A 24271-nucleotide genomic window follows, 5' to 3' on the forward strand; every position below is an offset into this window, starting at 1 on the left:
TAACACTGTTCCCATAATTGCTTTCACTTTTATGAGAAATGTAAACAGTCAAAAATGAAACCCCATTAATATAATGAAAATATTTCTTGCTGGAATTAATAAAACTCTCTCCTGAGTTTAAAGCACCAAGTTATTGAAAAGACAAAAGTGCGACTTTCAGCTTTTGCCTGACAATTGGAACGTGGAATTCTCGTGGTATGTCTCTTATTCTTAGCTTCTGTCTACAACCAGCCTTGCCAAAACTATTTCCATGGAAACAGACATCAAATCTGAAAATATTGAAAAAGCTACCACGGGGATGATCATCTAGACTCATTTGCTATACTTTGCCAAGTAAGGTCACGGGTGTAAAAAGGCGAACACAGGCTGGCATCCTAGTATAAAAATGACTTTGCTATCAGGGAGAAACCACAAGGGCCTCTCAGGGAACCATGTTTCTTCCTTCTATTTCCCTATCCCTTTTTTGTTTCTTTTTCCCTGCCTTCTCATTTATTCATTCGTTCCTTCACCCAATATAATCGAGTTCCTATTTATGGTTAAATATATGTACACATACTTGTTTTCTCCCATGTAGGTCAGGAACTCTGATGCATGGTTTTCAGAGAGAAACCAATAGATACTCTCTGACATTCTATCTAGGAAGCATCTCTGTTTAAACCGATACAAACAATGGAAGGGTAAGGTTGGTGCCTTGTCATCCCTGGCATCTAACACAAAATGGCTCCATAAACATTAGGAATCCTGATGCCTGAACAGAATGGTTGGAGCTACAGTAGAACTCTTGAGGACTGGTATAGGAAATGTGTTGGAGAGTTAGAGTAGCTGAGAAACACAAAAGGAACCTCTTTTCCTTTGAGTGAAGAAGTCACAGGTGTGTAGTTGGGGAATTCAGAAGCCTGAGCCTAAGGTGGAAATAGTAGACATAAAACCACAGTGCTTGAAGCACAGCCAATAAATGAGGATCAACTCTCTTTATACCAGACAGGATTGAATATCTTTTCTCAGATGAAACAACTTTAATACATAACTGCCCTTATCAAAGACAGATGGATTAATTGGTCTATTAGAAAAAGAAAGAACACCCCTGAGTAGACCTTTGATTTCTGTAACAACTGGGTTATCTCCAAAAGTTATTAAATGTATAATCTGAGTGGTTTCCTTGAATCATATGTACAGTGGGAATTAATTGCACAATGTATAAATTATGGGAATGTAGCCTGCAAATGTCACTCAAATAAACAACTGTTCATTTGGGATTTTAAAAAGTTTGAAATATGGAAAGGAATCATGAATCCACCCCCACAGAAAATAAGGAAAGGTAGGAGAAAAATCAATTCCCATTTTTAAAGACCTTTTAAAAAGCAGAGAATGGCAAGCATTCATGATTGTTACCCTAAAGGTTCTTATTGACACATGCTAATATAAATTGAGCAAAAGGTTTTGTTCATCTTTACATGTCACCATAGCTAATGTCCTAACTCATGAAATCAGTTATTAATAATTAAAGTTAATTTTAAAAGACAGCAGATAATTGGCTTTGAAGACATCACTTTTTAAAGTGCCACTATACTTCATGTTTCTCAGCTCCTCCTGGTTAAAACAAAAGCTATTATAGACCCTTAAACAGGGCCCTAGAATTCAAGGAAAGGTCAGAAAAATGCTGCGTTCTGAAATGAGAGCCAAGGAGGATCATCATAAAATGGATGAAAATGTTCACCTACAGAAATCTTGCTAGAAGTGACTCTTCAGAAGAAAGGTTTTGAAAATGTTTCTGATTAAAAACGTAGCTCCCTGTTCATCCAGGACTCCAAAATGGCTCTCCAAAAGTAATCAAAAACAAATACCCACAGCACAACTAGAGAAAGCAGGTGCTAATTTTGGAACTGTAATAGTAATGTATTTTATAACAATTTTGATGATTGACAAGACATACTGAAAAAGATGAGTATAACAGCTAAAAAGTCTTCAGCATTCTTTCCAGGGGAGAAGACATTCTGATTTTAGAAAACCGATCTTGCTTATCTAATCACAAATATCCCTAGAGTGGAAAATGGTGATTCATCAATGTTATAGAGTTACAAAAATATCCTTTAAAGAACATCTAAGTTCATATATCTCAATCTGTTGTTTATCAAGCCGTATCATAATGTCTTTTTCCCATATTCTATCTTCAAAAGTTCTGGCCTATTCTCCATTTTCACTGTTGAAATTCTGCCCATCCTTCAAGGTTCAACTCAAGCATCTCCCTCTTGACACAACCATCTCGGATCCCCAATTTTTGCGAGTTCTCTGCATTTTTATTATAATGGCAGATTCTGCTTTCTCTTACAGTTAGCAGTTTCTCCATTCAATTGCTAGCCATTTGCTGTGTGCTTGTATTTTGATTCATATTTTTAACAAAAGTTCATGAGAATGTATCTGTCAAACCCTTCTGCTAGATGCTTTTTGTTCACTGGATCCTCACTGTGTCCCCCATATGCTTGTATAGTCCGTTATCCACTGTGGACCCTTACTAATTTTGCATTGCCATTTAATATGACCAGCTGAGAAGATTCTTTTATCAGGAAGGTGTGTCCCTGCAAGTGAATGGATCCAGGAAAATGGGTTCCTATTACATTCATTTTAAATAAGTGAGTTTATTGTAATTTGAGTCATATAAGCCAACTTCCCAGAGTGCAGTCATCTCTGGATGAAGGGGAAAACATAGTAATCTAAACTTAAGTTGATGCCTAAACTGTGAAATGTGGGGACTCCACTAATGAGTAGCCATTATGGTGAGACCCATGAGGCCCCTAGAAGCTATATTATACCCCTTCTTGTATATATTTTCCAAAAGCATCAAATTTAAAGAACAAAAAAACTGCCCTGAGATATGTGTATTCCTCTATGGCAGAACTCAGATGAGAACGATTCTTGCAAGCTTCCCAAAGAAATCTCAATCTGAAACTAAAGCTCACCAGCTTGGTGGAGCAGGTGGAGTTGGGGAGAAATTCAAACTAAATCAACAGCTCAACAGCTTTTTTTTTTTTTTTTTTTTTTTAAACAGACCTTACTAACTAGGCTTTTCTAATTACAACATGGTGGTATTAAGTAGACAAACAAAAGTAGTTTATTCTTATATAAAGCTTAGGCTTTTATTTAAAGTACCGTATGGGGAAAGTAATCTAAAACTTTTGAAACCAAGGGCATAAGGAAACAAAAAAATTTTTTTTTAAAGTGCTTGCAGAGTCAGACTCCAGAAACTAATTTTTGTATGCAGGCGAACCTGGATAGGCATTTTCTATTATATAGTTTGTACTCAAGATGAAGTACATTTTCCGCTTTGCTTTCCATTCCTTGCTCTCTGAAAATTTGTGACCTAGTATGGGAATCAACTAATGATTATAATCGAACATGTGAAGAGAGAGAGAGAGGGAGGGGTTTTGGAAGAATCAAAGCAGGCCAAGTACCTCCTTTATAGAGGGAAGGGGAAATGTGAAGGCTTCCTGGAAGGGGTGATACCAAAATCACAGGAAAGTAGAAAAGTAGAAGGCAGCTCGGCAAGAGGATGAGAAGACTTTTCAAGTAGAAGATTGAAAAATGAAAGTGTAGGAGTGAAATGACATGAGAATGATGGGAGATTTCTTGTAGCTGGAGAATAAAAGGTGAGGCAATACACGGTAGGAGATGAAATAGAGGTATGGACCAGGACCTGATTTATGGGGACTTCATGCCTTTCATTTAAGGATCCGTACTTTATGGGGCAAGAGAGACACTGAAGAGTTTCAATCAGGAGAGTGATTTAGTTAAACCTGTTTCATATGGCTCACGTCACTGGCAAGATAGAGAATGAGAGCAACCATCCCATGGACAGGGAAATGTTTGCAGTAGCACCAGAGAGAGATGATGAGGGCTGACTGGGAGGAGAAAACTGATCTAGGGAACAGTGAATAAGTTAAAAACAAAAGAACCACTCAACTGCTTGCATGTGGAGGTGAGGAAGAGGAGAGGAATTCTGTGAGTCTAATGGGCTGAGTAGATGTTGATGGCCGATGCTAAGACAGACTTCAGGAGAAGAAACAGGTAGACAATGAGTAGAGATTTTCACCTGAGAAGTCTGGGGGAGTTCTGGCTACAAGTGTCCATCAAGTAGTTGGATGCAGGGGGTTGAAGCCCTAGGAAGCACTTCATGCTAGGATGCAGATTAAGCAGTTTGTCAGTGTTCTAATAGCTGAACCCATGAAAAGAAAAGGACCCAGCAGAAGCAAGAATAAAAAATGAGAAGGTAGAGAATGGGTCCCTGGAGGATATTACCATCTAAGGAAGAGAAGAAAAGGAGTCTGCAAAAGCCACAGAGGAGGAAGATCTAGGGAGTGGGAAGGAGCTGAGGAAGTAGCTAGATGTGAAGACATCAATCCACAGAATCAAAAAATTGTATTAAACAGTAACAGTAGATGATTGTGTGCATATATGTGTATGTATACACATACGATTCTGTTTTTGTAGACCAAGATAGTATCTGAGCACAGGTTTATACTACCTCACCCCTAAAATTCTGTTTAATGATACAAAAGAATAAAAACAGAATTCCCAAAAAGAAAATGCCATTTTATTAGTATTTTTTAAATGATGGAAGAATTTCTGGAAGAGAGCAGATGGGATCTGGTTTAGAGGGAAACAGAACTTGAAGAAAGGACAAAAATAAATATAAGAAACTGCAGTAAATGTCAGCAGGGTTTTGAGGAATTGGCATGAAATGCAGGATCAAAGGATATACAGAGGGATGGGAATTAAGGGGCATTCTCCAAGGGCTGAAATCTGAGGGAGCTTTGCTTGGCAGCGCTCCTCTCCTGCCTATGCTCTGTGCTGGGGAGGAACAGCATCGTTCAAGGTTAATGCAAGAGCTGTGGGTGCTGATCCAGAGAGGCAGAAAGGGATGAAGGATAACTTCATTTTTATTCTCTATAGTCCTGAGCTGTTTGATTCTGTCATGTTGAGAATGTATTTGTGTATTACCTGAATAAATTATTAACATAGAAATAGTCTTTTGGATTGAATTGGAAATGGAGAAGGCCTTGGTGATCTTGACAAGAACAATAAAAGGGAAGGAGGCTGCAGACAATGTTGCTTTAAGACAGGAATGAGAGGTGACAAAATGAAAAAGCAAGGGTAAAATCTTGAGGAAATTAACGTAAATTGAAGAGAAATGGAGAATCAAATTCTTGGGAAGGACAGGAGGTAGAGACAGGAAGTACAGAAGATCAGGGGTACAATTGGATGATGGGAGTAGAAAAAAACAATTGTGCATGATGGTCTTTTCTTGGGGAAGAATGGGAAATGGTTATCTGCCTTAGACAGTGGCAATCAAAGGCTGTAAAAAGGATCTAAGTAGAAAAATCTAAAAAAATCCACTACCTGGCACAGTGGCTCATGCCTGTAATCCCAGCACTTTGAGAGACTGAGGTGGGAAGATTGCTTGAGCCCAGGAGTTCAAGATCAGCCTGGGCAACACATTGAAAGCCCATCTCTACAATAAATACAAAAATTAGCCAGGTGTGGTGATGTGCACCTATATTCCCAGCTACTGGGAAGGCTGAGATGGGAGTATCACTTGAGCATGGGAGACTGAGGCTGCAGGAAACCATACTCACACCCCTGCACTCCAGCCTAGGTGACAGGTAAGACCCTGTATCAAAAAGAAAAAAAATCCAAGAACAAATTCAGGACTGACAGCAATGAAGAAGAGGTTCTAGCTGAGATTGAAAACCACAGATAGGTGTGTGCCCAATTCATGGAGTGGAATTTTCTCCAGCAGGTCTGAGTTACTCGAGTATAGCAACAGTAAAGGCTGGTTTGTCAGAGCCATCCAGGTTGGGATTTGGTTAGGCCAATGAAGGAGTAGGATACTAGGACACAGAGGATGCTGGTGATAATAAACTGATCGGAGGATCCACCTTAGCTCCTCGCATGGTGATGATTCCTATCTTTTAGCCCAGAAAAGACTTATCTGGAGAGAGTGGAAGCCTCCAGAGCATACAGGCTCCTGACGCAGCCCAAGGGCAGTGAGTGGGCATGAAGGGGCAGCATGCAGATGTTGTTCCTTTGCTTTAAATAGCCAGAAGCAACACAAATCCCCTGTCCCTTCTTCTTCCTCTTAGAAAGAATATTTAGCAAATGAATAAATAAATTCATAGTCCATAAGCCAGGCCAAATCAACAGACTAACAAAGAATAAAGCACTTCTGGCCGGGCATGGTGGCTCATGCCTATAATCCTTGCACTTTTTGAGGTCAAAAGATTGAGACTAGCCTGACCAACATGGTGAAATCCTGTCTCCAATAAAAATACAAAAATTAGCTGGGTGTGGTGGCGGGTGCCTGTAATCCCAGCTACTCAGGAGGCTGAGGCAGGAGAATCACTTGATCCTGGGAGGCGGAGGTTACAGTGAGCCAAGATGGCACCACTGTTCTCCAGCCTGGGTGACAGAGTGAGACTTCATCTCAAAAAAAAAAAAAAGGCACTTCTTTCTTTCTTATGATCTGATCGTTTCTTAATTATTCGCACCAGTTTCCAGTGGCTATGGAGTGTCTACGCTGTGCTAAGTGCTGTTTTATTGAGTGTGTTTTCCCAAAGCTGTAGTTGAAGTCTGCCGTGCAGAGAGAAGTCAGCTGCCACTCTGGCAGGCTTTGAGCTGCCTGGGTCATTAAATGACTTCTTACCCATGGGCTAATGTCCTGAAGGACAGCCAAGGACATGTCTTTCAAGAGCAGAGGTTTTTGTGATATTTTACCATATTGTACTTCTAAGTATGAGACAACTGGCCAGGCAAGGAGATGTCCCTAAATTCTCCTGCATCTGTGGGCAGAGGAGAGGAAGGGTCACTGCACTCAGGGACAAGAGAACGGGTGGGCCAAGTGGTGGCCCTGCGGATCCTTTGTTTGAGGGTAGTGACAGGCGTGGATGGCCACTTGACACTTGACAGCTCTCCAGCACTGCCATACTCTAGAGACAGCAGCACTTGCTCTCAACATGGCTGTGAACATCTCTGTTCCTGAATGCCAAGCCACTCAGCTGCAGGCTGGGGCACTGCCTGGATCTCTTCCTGGACCTCTGGGGAGGGTAACGAAGCATGGCAGGGGCCAAAATAAAGGTACAACAAATGGAGGCAATTTCACTTCTTCCCCCCAGGAGAGAAAGTGAGAAGACAGAGAAACCAAAGGAGACTTGGACGAATTCAAGTTTCCGTTTGTATTCTGGTAGATGCTAACTTACAACATGATCTCCCAGCAGTGGAAGCGAGGACAGGTAACCCAAAGCCCTTTCTGTCCTGGTTGCCTGAATAGTCTCTGACGAATCTCTGGGTAAAGGAGTTGGGCATAAACCTGGAGGGTCCCAGGAGAGACAATCTCAAGTGGATTCTTCAGATCGTTTGTTTCAGGCTGTGGGGCTGGGAATGTCCTCCAGTGTAAAGGCTGACAGAACACCATCTGGTTTTGAGTCTGGTTTCCTCAGTTGATTAATTTTTTCAAGAATTTTTTTTTCCCAGAAGATATGGCATCATGGGAAAATATATTTCACTGTCATTCCTCTTGGACCTAAATGAGCATGCTATTTTTTCAACCTAAGTGCTTAGATTTTATGTTACATTTGCTTATATACATTCACTTCATTCCATATAGAACTTGAGGTTGCTCATAAAAAAGAAATAAAAAATAAGACCAAAGAAGTGCAAAAAGTACGCCAGCCAAAAGGTCTAGAAAGTAGATATATAAAGTTACATGCAATTCCAAGTATAGTAGTTTTTGGGAAATTAGAGGCTGAGTTTTGAAACCCATAAGCAAATGAAAATGATCAGGGAAGTTTAAAAATGAGAAACTAATAAATCAGACAATAAAAAAAATCCTTAATTAAAAGTATGCTCTGGTGAATGAGTAGACAGATCAGTAGAAACAGTCAATAAACATACCTAAATACACATGGAATGCAGTAGATGACAAAGGTGGTATATGAAATCAATGGGGAAACAAATGATGCGGGGACAGTAGGTGGCCATGCAGAAAAAGATAAAATTAGATCACAGGTTAATTTCTAAATGGTTTAAAGACTTAAATTTATAAAACAAAACCATAAAAGTAATGGGAGAAAACATTTAACTTTGTAGTGGAAAAGGCTTTTGTAGTAATGATTCAAAATTCAGAAGCTATAAGAGAAAGGAACATTTATAAATGAGACTCCTAAATCCATGTGGAAAAAAAACAAGTAATGTCAAGTGACAAGTGACAAACTGGGAATATACAAGAAAGCTGTGATAACACAAAGCGCTTAATCCCCTAATTTACCAATTAGGAAAAGGCCAAGAACTTTATAGACAAGAGTTCAAATTATACTGAAAACTTAACACTTATATGACAAGCATTACATTTACTCAATCTTTAAAATAACCTCATAAAGACAAAATAAATCGGCATCTATTATCTTTTCTCACATGGCATTAGCATATGAAATAGAATCCAAGAGAGATCCATCATGCAAACAGACCATAATATAGGTACTGTTACCATCACCATTTTATCACCAGGAACCCGAGACACAAGTGAAGTAACTTGCCCAAGGCCACACAGCTTAGGAGGAACAGAGCCAGGATTCACATCCAGATAGTGTGGCTCCAGACATTTTGCTTATATTCCCTAAGTCCTACAGTAAAAACCATGGACAGCCAATCATAGAAAACAAAACATAAACATAACATGAAACGATGTTAAACATGAATAAACTGGAAACGATGCTAAAACCCCCATATACTAAATCAACACAAAACTACAATGAGAGCTTATTTTCACTGTCCTTCAAAGATTCCTGAAACATCTGCAGTGTCTAGGAAGGTAGGATTTGAGCTGCATGAAGGCAAGAGGTTAGGTCCGGTGACCTCAGCCTTCAGGTTAAGATTCTATGTAAGGTGTCACAGCTTGAGGGGAATGGCCCCAAATAAATGTAACACAGCTTGCCTTTCCTCCCATTACAAAAGTAATAATGCAGAAAATACATGGTTATGTTTATCCTTGAGGGAAAAAAAATCTATTTAGACCGACGGTACTTCAAAATTACCCCATAAACTGCAAATATATTTCTGAAATGAAATAATGTCTGGAAAAGGAATTTAAAGTGGTATCTTTGGTTGCCTGTCAGAATATGACAATGTGAAAATAGTCATTTTCACCTTTTCTGAGATACATCTTTGCTAAAGACAGGAAATAAAGTAGCTTCTATTTTCTCTTCTCATGGCATTGGCATATGGAAAAAGGATACATCATGAAGCGTCCATTATGAGAAAGGAAACCATCCTGAGGAAAGGGTTTGCTCGTTTTATAGGTTGCGGTGAAGTCACAGTTACTGCTGATCATGGGAGGTAGGTTTATGAAGGGAAAATGAAACCCATAGAGAACACCAGGATCCCTCCCTCCCCACCCCCTAGGATTATTCTTAATCCAATGCTTCAATCTCCTGTCATTGCTGCTTTAGTCAGAAGCTCCCACACAGAAAACACAATTGATTTGCGATGATGTTCCTTTTCCTCAGAATTAGATGGAATCCTTGGCAGGCAGTGAAGTGACCACACTGATAATGGTGAGCAAGGGAAAAGCAGCAGTACATTTCAGGAGTACTGAGTGCAGGAAAACCTGACTAATCTATGATGTGGTTACCACGGTGAAAATGTGTCAGATCCTTACTAACTTTGAAAGTAGGCCGCCTCATCCAAGAAGCTGTCTTTGACCCGTGATGCAGGTATAACAGCTGCATTCTGGATCATCTGAAACACTTTGGAATAAAAATATTTGTGACAGGCTGGGTGCAGTGCCTCAGGCCTGTGTAATCCCAGCACTTTGGGAGGCCGAGGCAGGTGGATCACAAAGTCAGGAGATTTGAGACCATCCTGGCTAACACGGTGAAACCTCGTCTCTACTAAAAACGAAAAAAAAATTAGCTGGGCATGGTGGCGGGCGCCTGTAGTCCCAGCTACTCAGGAGGCTGAGCCAGGAGAATGGAGTGAACCCAGAAGGCAGAGCTTGCAGTGAGCCGAGGTCGCACCACTGTACTCCTGCCTGGGCGACAGACCAAGACTCTGTCTTAAGAAAAAACACAAAACTATATAGAAATGCATAAGGAAAAAGATAACAATCCTACCATTCTTTCTAATTTAATCATCTTGATAGGTGTGAAATCTTTTGACAGATTCTCAGCACTTGTGTGTGTATTTGTGTGTGTCTATATACATATATCTATATCCCCACGTATTATCCTATATTATTAGTTTACCAGAATGAGCTCACACCATGCATACCACCCCAAAACTTGCTGCTTGCATTTAATATCATGAACATTCCTTCACTTAAATACAGTGGTCCCCCTTATCTGAGGGCCATACATTCCAAGACCCCCAGTAGATACCCAAAACCAAGGATACTAAACTTTATATAGACTTTTTTCCTGTACATGCGTACCTATGATAAAGGTTAATTTATAAATAAGGCACAGTGAGAGCTTAGCAGCAGTAAGAATTAAAGTATTAGTAAATGATTGAGTAAAATAAAGATGACTTCAAGCACTATGATGTCATGGCAGTTGGTCTGATAACTGAGATGGCTACCAAGCGACTCACAGGTGGATAGCATCTGCAGTGTGGATATGCTGGACAAAGGGAACATTCACATTCTGGGTAATATGAGGCAGGATGGTGGGAGAGTTTATCCCTCTACTTGGTATGGAGGGCAATTTAAAACTTTCAAATTGTCTATTTCTTGAAATTTCCACTTAACAGTTTCAGAGTGTGGTTAACTGGGTAAATAAAACCATGGAAAGGGAAACTGTGGATAAATGGAAACAACTGTAGTCTCAGTATTTTTAAGATGATCTAAATATTCTGCAGTTTAGAGAAAAGTGATGTATCTCAACATAATCCAGCCTTTCCATTTCTTCCATTCTGAAGAAATTGCTGCATTAAAGATCATTACATGTACTCTTGTTTTTCTATAGAATAGATTCTCTCAAGTGGAACTGGTAGGTCAAGTTTGAATAGCTTTTGCTAGATAGTCCAAGAATAAATAATTCACATTTCCACAAGCAGGGTTTTGAGAGAGCGCATGTGGTACCATATTCAGGGCAGCGCTGGCTGTTTTCACTAACTTCATTTTGCCAGTTGGATAAGTGAAACATGTTACTGCATTGTTTCAGATTATATTGCCATGACTGTTAAAGAGGCTCAACATGTTTAATAAGTTTTATTGTCCATTTCATGTTATGTTTCTGTGAATTGCCTGAAATTTTAGTTTGCTTATTCTCTTGTTGTTAGATTGTTTCCTTTTCCTCCTTTTCAATCTGTTGCTATTTGTATCTTAAGGTTATTAATCCTTGGTCTGCCGATCATATACATTGAAATACTTTGCTTACACTGATTTTTGCCACATCAAACTTATATAACTGTTTATATATTTTTCTTTATGGCTTCTGCATTTTTTGACTTGCTTTAAAAGATCTGCTCTGCCACTAGGTTATTTAGAAATTATTGGAAAACCTGTGACTTGGGACTCAGGGTAATGAGGAAATAACTTAATGAGATTATTTACTTTAGATATATTAATAGAAATAACGTGATGATTTGCAATGGAACTGTAATCATGAGAGCAATGGAAGAGGCCCATAACAATTCAAACTAACTGGGATGGAGAAGGAAATGGAGACATTGTACAAGTCAGTGAATGAAATAGTTCATTTAAAAAATGAGCTATTAAAATATGAATATAAGATGGAAGGGCTAAAACTGGTGTTGATGGTCACAAATGTGGGCAGGTCAAATTTCAGTATTAAAAAGGCAAAGACTCACAGATTTTGTTAAAAATAAATCTGTCCCTATGTTACTTGTGAAAATGCACATAAAGCAAAGCTACAAAAAACATATTAAAAATGAAAAGATGAGAAAATAGCTTGGGGAGAGTCAAACAAAAAAGGTGGAGTAATATTAGTACCACATAAAGCAGAATTCGAGGTCCCAAACCTGTCTTTGGGATCAGGGAGATAAAAAGCAGTTGGTGAGAGGGTACCAAGGTAGCCAGGATGTTAAGAAGTTAAGATTGTGGAGTGAAGGGAAGAGCAAGAAAGCAAGATAACACTATGAGCTACCTTTCTACTCAGGCACTTGCCAGTTTGTTAATCAAACAGATTGAGAGACCGAATAGCTAAAGAGAGTTAGCCATAGTCTTACGATGTTGAGGATATAAAACTTGAAGTTCAGGGCTCCTCAAAATGGAGAACACGTCAGGCTTTCATCTGGGATCATGAAAAAATACATCCTAGGTGTAAAGGCAAACTGGAAATAGACTGGTTTTTATAAGAACCTTGCCTTAAATAAACTCAATCCCTTATTGGATTAAGGGGACCTATGCTTGCTTTAACTGCTGCTAATGCTAAAAGACTCCACTCTGAGAAAGACAGTATCAACAAAGCATCCAAACATTTTATTCCAGTGTCCAGTATTCAATTAAAAAGAATTACCAGGCATACACAGTACTCAATTTTAAAAAATTACCAGACATACCAACAGACAGAATGAAGAAAAAAAAACCACAACTCAGAAAAGAGAAGTCCCTAGGTCATCCCACAACCCAGAAAATAGATATCCAGATATTTGTGATTAATATTTAAGAAAATAGATGAAGACATGAAGAATTATTCTAAAAACCTGGAATCTATAAAGGATTAAATGAAAAAATCTAGAACTAAAAGTGTAGGAATTAAGAAAACAAGAGATGGGTCTTAAGCAGATTAGAAGTAGCTGATGAGAGGACTAGAAACAGAAGAAGAAAAGTCAGTAAAACTAAAGAAATAAGAGAAGAAAAATGTAGAAAATGTGGAAATGTTTAACACTGTATGTTTTTACTAATATGTGGGAGCTGAATGATGAGAACACATGGACACATGGTGGGGATCAACACACACTGGGGCCAGTTGGGGTGGCGGGGAGCTGGGAAGGTTAGCATCAGGAAGAATAGCTAATGGAGACTGGGCTTAACACCTGGGTAATGGGATGATCTGTGCAGCAAACCACCATGGCACATGTTTACCTATGTAACAAAATCCTGCACATGTACCCCTGAACTTAAAAGTTGGAGAAAAAAGAAAAAAAAAAAGTAGAAGTGTTTGAGTTATAAAGAACTTGGGTAAAAGGTTTAGCATACATGAAATTGGAGTCCCATACATGAGGAAGAGAGAGAATGCAGCAGAAGCAATATTTGAAAAGATGATGGCCAAGTGTTTTCTCAAAGTGGCCAAAGTCACAAGTTTAAGAATCAATATATACACCATACAGGATAAAAACAGAAACTAATTCACAATTAAGTACATCATGGTAAAGCTGCTAAAATAGAGACTGAATATTCTGAAGCAGCAGGGTGTGGCACAAGGCAATGCTTCTGAAGGAATAACAATAAGACTGACAGCTGGGTTCTTATAAACAAAAAATATAAGCCTGAAATGTTGGATTTGCCACCTATGAAGTGCTGAAAAAAAGATGACTGTCAACCTAGAATTCTATACTGAGTGAAAATGTGTTTGAAATGAAAGCAAAATAAAGGTGCCTAGGATAAGAAAAACAGAAAAAACTACATGATATTCTAGAGGAAATTCTTCAGGAATGAGGAACCCAGGCAAAATCACGAAAATGAAGAAAACAATAAACAGCAACAGGGGTTAATATGTGAGAAACACTGAATAGAATGGCTATAATGATGTCTTACGGGTTTAAAAAAAAGACATTTAGTAAACAGGGAAAAACCTAAAAGACAACAGGGATAGATGGAGTTAAAAGGTTCTAAAGTTTTTGCACTAACCAAGAAGTGTTACAAGTAATAATTTGTTTTAGACTCGAAGGTCAATAAGGAATGTTGTAATCATTAACGTAATTTAAAACAATGGATGAAAGCTCATAAAGGGGAATGATGGATTGACAATTCTTGATTAGTCCAAAAGAAGGTAAGAATGAAAAGAAACTAGAATATAGAACAAAAAAGAAAATAGAAAGCAAATTGTAAGATAACAGATTTAAACCCAAATATGAGTTAACATTATATGTAAAAGGACTAAATACTCCAACTAAAAGACAAAGATTGGGTTAAAAACAAAACTTTATATGCTGTTTATAGGCTAACACTTTAAAGTCACAAAAGGTTTGAAAGTAATAGGATGAAATAAGATATATCCAAAAATGATAATCAAAAGAAAATTATACTAAGATCAAATAGATAATAAGTCAAGAAGCATCACTAGATATAAAGTGGGACATTTAATGATAAAAGAATCAATTGTCTTCTCCTACATTACTGTGAGAGATCTTTGAATGCATATCTTCTTCATCTTGGTCTATGTGTTGCCAAGCACATAATAGATGTACATTACAAGAGGCCAAATGTGGGCGCAGTAATCCCAACACTTTGGGAGGCCAAGGTGGGTGGATCACCTGAGGTCAGGAGTTTGAGACTAGCCTGACCAACATGGAGAAACTTTATCTCTACTAAAAATGCAAAATTAGCTGAGTGTGGTGGCACATGCCTGTAATCCCAGCTACTCAGGAGGCTGAGGCAGGAGAATCGCTTGAACCTCAGAGGCGGAGGTTGTGGTGAGCCGAGATAGTGCCATTGCACTCCAGCCTGGGCAACAAGAGTGAAACTCCGTCTCAAAAAGACTGGCCAAATGAATGGATGAATGATCCTTGCCCAGCACCACCACAGCCATTCCAGCCTGCCTGCCTCCTGTGGTGATAGTCTGCCTCTGGCTCTTTCTGGCTATCTTTTGGGCAGTGGAAAGAGCATGGGCTTTGGACTCCAATTGACCCATATTGACTCCTGATTATAAGCAATATCATCCTGTGCAACTGAGTTCTCTGCAGCTGATTTTCTTTAAGGGGTTTTGTATACTACTGGGTCTGTACTCAGTGCTCAGAAACTGTTACCTTACTATTGTTATCATGAAGCTTAAATGAGATGGGGGAGTCAGTGTGGCTGAGAAAAAGATGGTTGACCTTCTCAGCATTTGTCTCACCAGTGGCACAGTATATTAGGGTAAGACTATGGACAGTGTATCAGGGTAAAAATAAATAGCTTCATTTGCTCCCTTTGCATTATATTCTTGATTCTCCTACTTATCACACTGACCACCCTGAAAACCTGTCTCAGTGGTCTTCAACTCTGACTGCTCCTTAGAATCACCTGACCTCACCCTAGGCCATTAAATCAGAATGTTCCCCAGGAGTATTTTATGTGTAACTGGGAATGAGTGGTTACTGGCCCTTCACTTTCTTGCTCCTAGTAGAATGAGTCCAACTTGCACAGTCCCAGAAACTACAAGCATTTTCTAGGAGCAAAAACTGTTTCCTAAGGACGGTGCAGAAAGAACAGGGCTTGGTGCTGGAAGTTTAGGGTCCTAGTCTTGCTGCATGTTGGAGATATGACCCAATAAACCACAATACCTCTGTACTCTGGTTCCCTCATTTATCAAATAAGCACCATAGAATCTTCTGTCTCAAACTGTAATGGGAAATTTAAAACAGAATGTAGGTAAGACTTTTTAAACATTTGAAAGCGACACAAGTGTGATTTGTTAGTGTTTCCATCAGATGTTCCCATCAGAATTCAACAGAATCCTCATTGTGCTGCTTACTGGCTGTGGGGCTTTGGACGGCTCATTTTGCTTTTTGAATCCCAGTTTTTCCTCTTCTATAAGATGGAGCTACCTGCTCTTCAAATTGCATAATAGTTCCCGTTGCTAGCAGCAAAGTAAACAATGGGAACTAAAAAACACAAGATATTGTATCATTGTGTTGGTTCTTATTATTGGTACTATTATCCAATGCTGTGGATAAGCTCACTCAAGCCCTTGATTTCAAGCGGCGGAATCCCATAGTCTCTCATATTAGCAGATGCTGGCACCAGCGTGGCCATAAGCAGGTGCAACACTCCTGCCTGACAGGCTTTTGGATTTTAAAATGAATGTCAGAGAATCTTTGGTTACCAACCAAGCCGCCGAGGTTGACAGATACAATGCACTTCACTGCCTGAGACCTGCCCCTTAGCCTCCCTTCCCTTGGCTTTTCTCACTGTTAGGTGTGTGACAGAAGATCAATACTGGCAACAGATGAATGTATGTGATCAACTTAACAGAAGCGGGTTGAAATCCTTTGGTGTGTGGTATCATAAAAGGAGGAAGGTCATTAAGGACACCGGGGCAGACTGAGAAGCAGCCTTGCCCCAAAGCAAATCCTGGCACTTTCCTCTGGCCCACCTTTCCCCTCCAAGCTTCAGCACATGGTACCTTTCTCTAGAGCCCAGAGGCTTTATGTTCTCTAACACAGTGGTCTGCATCTTTACGTTGACCGTAAGTCCAGTGATTATAAAAGTTGAGGTCTTTGGGAAACCCAATAATTAGAGTCGTGGATTTGAAAGTAAGAAATAGGGAAAACACAGTTATTTCTGATTTTTTTTTGGCTCTACTGTTTATAGTCTTGCCTGTGCAAAGCAATACAAATTGATGTTGTCAGCCAGTGACATAAACAGATTTTTCTTTCCTGAAGCGAATCTGATAATTACGATGTTGTAACGTATCTTGTACCACCCAAAACAGTAGATTGAGGATGTCAGGTTTCAGTACAACAAAATGGAACAAGTCTTTTCAGAAAGCACGAACTGTCATTTCAAATGAGACTCTGAAATATGTTCCCACTTACCTACTGATATGGTCCAAACAGCAATGATTTTCAGAAATGCCTTAGTTCTGGAGTTGAAGCGGCTGTGGTGGATGGGATTCTGGATGGCGACGTAGCGGTCCAGCGAGATGGCGCAGAGGTGCATGATGGAGGCCGTGGAGAAGAGCACGTCTAGGTAAATCCAGACCGCGCAAAGCTTGCTGGGCAGAGGCCACCGGTACCCTACGAGGCAGAAGGTTGGTGTCAGTGAGCAACCTTGTGCCTCCTAGAGCATGCGGATCCCTACCCTATGACAATTTCCAGCTCTGGGACAGGCACAGGTGATGGCAAAGGGGACAGCACAATATATTTTTAGTATTTGAAAAAAAGCCCACTGGCGACTGTACTTAAATATGATAAGCTAGCACTGGCTGATGAATGCAGGGTTTGAAAATTTCTAGCGTCTGGAGTGATGTGAGTGTGGCATGGAAACTCAGATTGTCTCTGTTTGGGGGTTCTCTTTCTTCCCCCTTACACCTGGCAAAACTTTTCTTAATGGCTTATGTCAAAAGTTGTGTTTTGGCTCCTCTTCTGGAGCACCTCTCACCCTGTACTGTCAGGATTTAGTCACAGATTCTCTGGATTGTATTTCCCTGAGGTTAATCTCACCTCTTAGTCATTATTATAACCATCCAGTCCCATACAGTGATGGCAATAAATTGCATTGGTGCAAATGACTAAATGATTAAAAATTCAGATTGTGAATATGTCTATTTGTAAAAATGAAAAATAATGATCTAATAATGCTTTGGGTGCCAAACTCAAATTTAGGGTATGTGTAGGGAGAGGTGAAGACAAGGGTGAAGAAAAATAAAGGAAGGTGTCCTTGCTCTGAGCTTTGTTTTAGGGAAGCATTTCTCAAACTTTAGTGAGCATCAGACTCTGCCACGCCTCTTACTGCTGGACCTCCCTCCAGAGGTTCTGATGCAGTTAGTCTGGAGCAGGCTGTAGAATTTGCATTTGAATTAGCAAGCTCCAGGGTGATGCGGATGCTGCTGGTCCAGGGACCAAGCTATGTGAACAGCTGCTTTAGGGTGGTGGCTCTCAATCCTGGCTGCACATCAGAATCAGCTGGAGAGCTTTAGAGAAGGTCCTGATGCCTGTGCCAAATCCAGCCCAATTAAATCATCTTTGGAGGGTGGGCTGAGGTGGACATCAAATGTCAAAGCGTTTGCAAAGCCTTTTCCCAGCTCCCCAGACAATTCCAATGTAAGAGACACTGCAGGTCACCTGCTGTATGAGGAAGGTTAGAGTGTGCCTTATGGACATAAACAAAGTGTCCTGGTTTTGTGTTTTGGAGGTAGATCAAGCAGTTATATAAACTTTAATTAGTTTTGATCACAGCATAAGCAGCGGAGTTAGATCTGCCTGCATGTGAGAAGGAAAATATGAAAGTCCACTTTTCTTATTACAGACCCACAAAGCTGAACAAACTCCAACGCAAACGTACACTCTCTACCAAAATGCCACAGGAGATACTTAGATAAGTAAAGAGCGTACGTACAAGCCTAATTTACATCCATTCACTTAGATTATTTGCAAAGAGCTTGAGCTGAAATGAAAGCCTTTTCCTTTGCAGCGCCTGATGGGGGAAACCACACTCTCTCTGTTCGAAACAGATGGCCCTCGGAGGGGTTTTCTCCGCAAGCAGGCAGCCCAGGCCTCAGTCCGTGTTTCCGATGCGGGATAAGGAGGGGGCATTTCCTTGTGGGAGAAGCCTCATGCCCCACGCCCCGTGGACTGGGCGAGGCGGGAGGAGCAGCTCAGGGAGGGGCGGGGCTCCGGAGGGAACAGGCTGCGCTCAGAGTGGCGGCCGCCAGGGGGCGCCCTTGCTCCCCAAGCGGGTGACGCCTGGGGTCACCCCACCCTCCAGCTGCTGTTTTGGTTCCTGCTCTGTCACTCCTCCTACCCCCACTGGAGTTTGCCCCCTAGGGGAGGGGGTTTGGGAAGGGGAGAATCTTCCCCAGGATGCCGGGGAAAGGACAGGCAAATTTAATGAAATCATTCTGGTGTGGCATTTAAATGGTCAAGCGAAGGCTGGACTTGCAATGAGAATTACCAGCTTTGTGCAAACTGGCGCCTGCTCGCCCTTGCCTACCGCCTGCCTTCTTCACACTCTCCAGGGCTGGGTTGATTTTTTTTTAAATCTTAGCCCCTAAGACTTGGCCAGAAAATTTCCCCTTAAAGATAGCTATCATAACCTGTCTCTAAGCTCTGGGGTGACTGCTGCTCGTGCCTGTGTCAGCAGTCACAATAGTCTCTCTCTCCTTTAAGGAGGTATCTGGCTGTATTACTCATAATTTGGAAAGAATATCACATTCTGGTCCCTTGCTGAGAGGTTTGACTGTTTCAAACTCTGTTGAGAAGAAAGCAAGATTAATCCCTTCCCATTTGTTTCCCACCCTCCTCCAAACCAGACGGGAGGAGTGTATGCATACGCATTTTTAAAGAGTTGAGGATATAATTCAAAGGCACATTTCCAAATTAGCTTCTCTGGGCAGGGAACAATTAAAACTGGAGTAATTCATTTATTCTAATGGAGACTCTGCATATTTTAACATAAAACCTACTGCACCACTAATGTCCTCCCTGCAAATGTTCAAGGTAATTGGGAAGGCTTTATCACTCCATTAGAAGTGCTGAAAACTGTGTGACAAAGATGAAACTGTTCTGTCCTGAAGGCTGGAATATTGGTTGGGAATATAAAGGAGCAAAAATCAAGTAGATTCAGAATGACGGGTAAGTTACTGGTTTATGACTGCATCGGGGTAATTTATAAAAATGTCTACATTAAATGTACAGGTTTTAAAGCATAAAACTTTCCAATGATCATTTTTACACAGGATGTACATGTTTTAAAGCACGAAACTCTCTAATGATCACAGGTCATAGACTGTCTGATTTTTATGTGAAATCCCATTTTAAGAGTAAAATATAAGTAACATAGTAGACCCTAGTCTATAAATAAAGCCTTCTATTTATCATTTGTTTGCCTCCTGAGCCCCATCTCATCTACTGATGGCATGCACATGCTCTTTATTACCAGTGCGAGTACAGCTGGGAAACTAATGCCACTCACCATACAGGATGGTTAACATGGACACGGGCATGACAAGGAAACCCAGCAGCATATCAGCTATGGCAAGTGACATCAGGAAATAGTTGGTGGCATTCTGCAGCTTTTTCTCTAGGGACACTGCCATGATGACGAGTATGTTTCCAGCAATGGTTAGAATAATCACTACAGCTGTCAATAAAGCAGACCAGTTTTTTTCCTGGAGATGAAGTAAGGAGAGACACGATGGTGAGAGGCACCCTTCACAGGAAAGGTTGGTTCGATTTTCAGAGTCGACTGTCCAGTTAAATGCATCAGAAGTGTTAGCTTCTCCGGAGTTAAAGTCATTACTGTAGAGCCTGGTGTCTTCATTTAATTGCATTAAGGAGTTCGTAGTTGAGCTCAAAGAAGTATTTTCTTCACAAAGAATATCCATGTCTAAGCCAGAACTTGTAGCAGATGAGGTGTGGAAGGACTAACACGTTATAGCCTCTGCTCACCATTCACCTTGATGTCCCCATGCTCTGTAACACTGAGACTGGTGTACATGCTGGTCTCCCGGGGCTGGATTTTTGTCTTCCATTATTACAATTATTACAATGATAAAGAACCGAACTGTGGTGGCTCTAAGTTTTCTTCATTCACAATTTTAGGAGAGTCCACGGTTTGATTTTATTATTTTCTCGGCAAAGCGAGGACAAAAAAGCAGAATGAACTTTTAGCATAGAGGTTGCAGGTTTTTTTGAGCATTCGGGGAGATAAATGTCCTGGACAAAGAAGAAAAGTTTTATAACTACTGGGACTCTTGTTTATATCTCATTTTGTTGGTTATGCCGATAGTACTAGTTTAGCCACAGTATTATTAAAATAGCATGCAATCAGAAACAGCGGGGATGTACACATTCTACATTAAGAAAGTCAATTAAAAATACATCCAGTGTTAATCCCATAGTAATTGGATGTACTTTGGGTTACAGTTCTCAGCCATTCTTAGGCTGAATTGCCACAGCTGCCGTCAGGAATTTCAGCTCCCACAATGTTGCTTAGCTAATAAAAGGAAAACAAAAAAGTCTTAAGTAAAGATTAGCAGACAACTTTGCTCACTAGAAATTCTCATTGAAATGATTACATGTTGGCCAAGCATGATTTCAAACCGGAAAGAAAATTACATAGCAATAAAATATAGCGGCACGAGAACTTACATTTGTCTTCAGGGTCCACACATGAGATGCAGCGAGTCACAGAATAACAAGTGTATCTTTCACAGTAATTAAACTGGTGTAGAGTCCCCTCTTCTTGAGCTTCCACCAGCATAATATGATAGTAATTTGGTTTCTGTTTTGCTGACTTCAAAAACTGCATGCAAGAGCCGAGCCAGCTCCCGCACTGCTAGGATCCTGTTGGCTTCCTCTGGCACGGCTCGGCTGGGTTCCTCCCTCCCTGTGCGGCTCGCCTCAGCAGGCACACATTTAGAAATCATTCACGAGCCCCTCAAAGTCACACAAAAGAACTGCACGGGAAAGTAGGAAGAGCTGTCTGCACCAAGGGACTCCTGGTTTCCACGGGAATGGAGTAGCTCTCTGGCTGCCTCGTTCACTTCATCAGACCTCCCTCTATGTGTATGTCATAAGCTGCAAGGTAGCAACAGCCAGGAGGGCGGACCAAATAGGCTTTTTCTTCTCCCTCTTTTTGCTACATATTAATATTGGGGAGTTTTCCTTTGCTTTTGAGAGAGAGAAACTGGAGAAATGGCCTTTCGTGCAGATTCCCATTAAGGTGGGTAAGTGGCACTGTGGTCATTTTTTAGGCTGAAGGGTGAAGAGAGAACATAAATAAGGCTGAAAAACAGTACGTCCTGGGAGTGCTGTGAGCGTCCGGCACTTCCATCCAAAGCCAACAGTGTTTGTGTCCAGAGTGGAATTACTGACGTTGGCCACATGGGCTCAGGGTGGCCAGGCACATCTATGGTGATAACTCTGATACACTATTAGCACTATTTTTGTTTAATAGAGATGCCATTGAACTGGCTTATTTTCTTCAGCAGAAGTATGCCACCCAGATGTTATTCAAAACCTCACATGTGGTAGGAAATAAGTTGGTTTTGCAGTACCAACTTTTTCCCCCACCGGTAATGACAACTTGCCTTACTTGTGAAGAAAGCCCTTTCCCAAGTAGGTTTCTCAAGGAAGCAGTTCGATCTCTCTATTTCTGCAGGCATGAAAATATTTTCCTCAATAGCTGGGTTTTTCTAGAGTTCCATCACCTTCTGTTCTTCACGTTCTCCCTAGACAAATTCAGTTACTCTCATGGCTTCAATATGTTTGTGGCCAAGTCTGTACCTTCATAGCTGATTATTTCCCTCAGTTCCAGACTTAAATCTCCAGCTGCCCATTGGCTCCTTCCATGGTAGCCTATGAGACCTCAACCTCAGCATCTTCCCTCACTCTCCATCCCCCTGCCCTGCTCTCAGTGCTTGTTCCTACCCATTCACTTGCGTGATGGAATCACCACCTCTTCAGACAGCTGCTGTTATCTATAACTCTTCATTCTGTCTGCCAGATCCCAGCGTAGTCTCCAGCGCTACCTCTGTATGCATATTTCTCACATGTCCTCTCCTGCAGCCTGCAGCTCGCACCCTGTGGTTGAGACCTGGGCCATCCATTTCCTGGGTGGGTGCCTTAGTGTCCCCCTCACTGCCCTGCCTGCCACCCTCCTACCCCTCCATGTCAAATGTGCACACTGGCGAGCAGGCAGCGGAGAACACAGACCTTAGAGTTCCTTGGTTTTGAATCCTAGCTCTGTAACTCATAAACAGTAGAACCTGTCATCATCTAGTTGCTCCCTTTAAAGCTCAGTCTTCTCACTTGTAAAATGGGATAATGGTGGTACTTTCCTCATAAGATTGTAGTGAAGCTAAAATGAGATAATGTGTGTGAGTATTTGGCTCATGTCTGGCTTACAGGGAGTTCTCAAGGAATGTCAGTCACTTTCATTCTTACTGATATTCTTACTGATACTATTTAATGACAGAATTGGCATCACTCCCATGCCTGCACTCCTGCAGTCCCTTCCGTGTGGGGCACATGACACTTCTCTTCATCTACCTGTACCCTGCTTGCCCCACTTTGTGGGCCTGGACTCTGGTTACTCTCCCAGTCAGCCTATATGCAGACTGAACTTACATGTTTCTGACCATTTTTATGTCTCTGTACTTGTACTTCCCTGTGCCTGGAGTGCTCTTATCATTCCTTGTGTGTGTGTGTGTTTGTGTGTGTGTGTGTGTGTGTGTGTGTGTCCAGCTGGCAAATTCCTGCTGAGTTCCAGAGCAGCTCTGGATCCCAGGCCTATCACTCATCACCTGCGTGACCTTGATTAAGCTACTTAATCTCTGTGTTTAAGTCTCCTCATCTGCAAGTAGGGAATATTAATAATTAAAAGACCTCAGAGGATTGATGTGAAAGCCAAATAAATTTACATATGTGCCTGGCACATTTTAAGCACTCAGTAAAGGCTAGTTGCTATTATTCTTACTAAGTTTACTGTTCCTAAGCTTTCCTTAGCCCTCTTTCCCAGTGGAGGCAAAGACTATAGCATCTTCTGCAGCCTTCTATTTTAACACATCACATCTCATGTAAGCCTCATAAAGGCAGGAACTGTGTCTATCTTGTTCACAGCTGGGCACATAGTGCTTAAGTATGTTTGTTGAATGAATGCATGACAGACATCTGTGTAAATGTCTTCTCTATCAGATGTTGAACTTCATTTCTATGCCCTTAATATAGATGTAATGTCTATTACAACTATATTATACTATTATCCACCCAGATGCAATTCATAAACCTCACATGTGGTATCTAAGCATGGTATCTCATAATGGAAGGTCCTCAATAGATGTGTTCTGATTGAATTGTTATTAGCATAAATTAAGATGAATGGATTGTTAAAAAGGAGAACCAGGGAGAAACCTAGAACCTCTCATTCTTTCTTGTTACTTTATTGGGATACCAATTTAATTTTATTAAAGAGAACAAAGGGAAATGTGATACAAGAAGTACTCCAGTGTGTGGAAGTTATTCAAAAGTTTTCTGAGGTTAAATTTTACAGATTTTCTTGTTAATTCTGACGATCTCAGTCCATTATGTCTCATGAAGAACAGCTAGGCTTCTAGTCATGTCAAAACTAATCAGTGTTTCTTATGTGGTTTACACTGGGAAATACTTTTTTGGCAACCATGTAAGATTATTTGTAGTTTTTGTTGCAATTTTATGAATACTTGTTGTGGACAAAGTAGTAGGGGCACAATCTAGGCTTCTGATTCTTTTACAGAGCTTCTTGGTTAATAGCATGAGAGTTAGATTAGGTAGGAATGGTTTCTTGCTGGGCAGATGCCCCTTGTGAGTTTGGTGAAACGAGTGTGTGTTGGCTGCTGTAGTGTGCGCTGTGATGTATCGC

The 24271-nt window shown here is 40.7% G+C and overlaps 1 protein-coding gene across 4 annotated transcripts in view; it reads right to left on the reverse strand.

Annotated features, from left to right (window-relative positions):
- The window catches only part of HTR2A (5-hydroxytryptamine receptor 2A), a 115743-nt gene that overhangs the window by 42936 nt on the left and 48536 nt on the right, over positions 1–24271 (reverse strand). For 2 of the 4 annotated variants that reach the window (XM_065533229.2, XM_074022002.1), the window contains exons 1-2: positions 19844–20310; positions 16747–16947 (exon numbers count right to left, since the gene is read on the reverse strand). In XM_065533229.2, the coding sequence (XP_065389301.1) occupies positions 16747–16947; positions 19844–20255 (613 nt within the window). In that variant the 5' untranslated portion in view covers positions 20256–20310. Of the gene's footprint in view, positions 1–16746; positions 16948–19843; positions 20311–21021; positions 21435–24271 lie in introns of those variants that run through there. The other 2 variants (XM_005585829.5, XM_074022000.1) reach the window with 2 other exon arrangements.

Source organism: Macaca fascicularis, chromosome 17 (assembly GCF_037993035.2).
Source record: "Macaca fascicularis isolate 582-1 chromosome 17, T2T-MFA8v1.1".
In the NCBI taxonomy this organism is placed as follows: domain Eukaryota; kingdom Metazoa; phylum Chordata; class Mammalia; order Primates; family Cercopithecidae; genus Macaca; species Macaca fascicularis.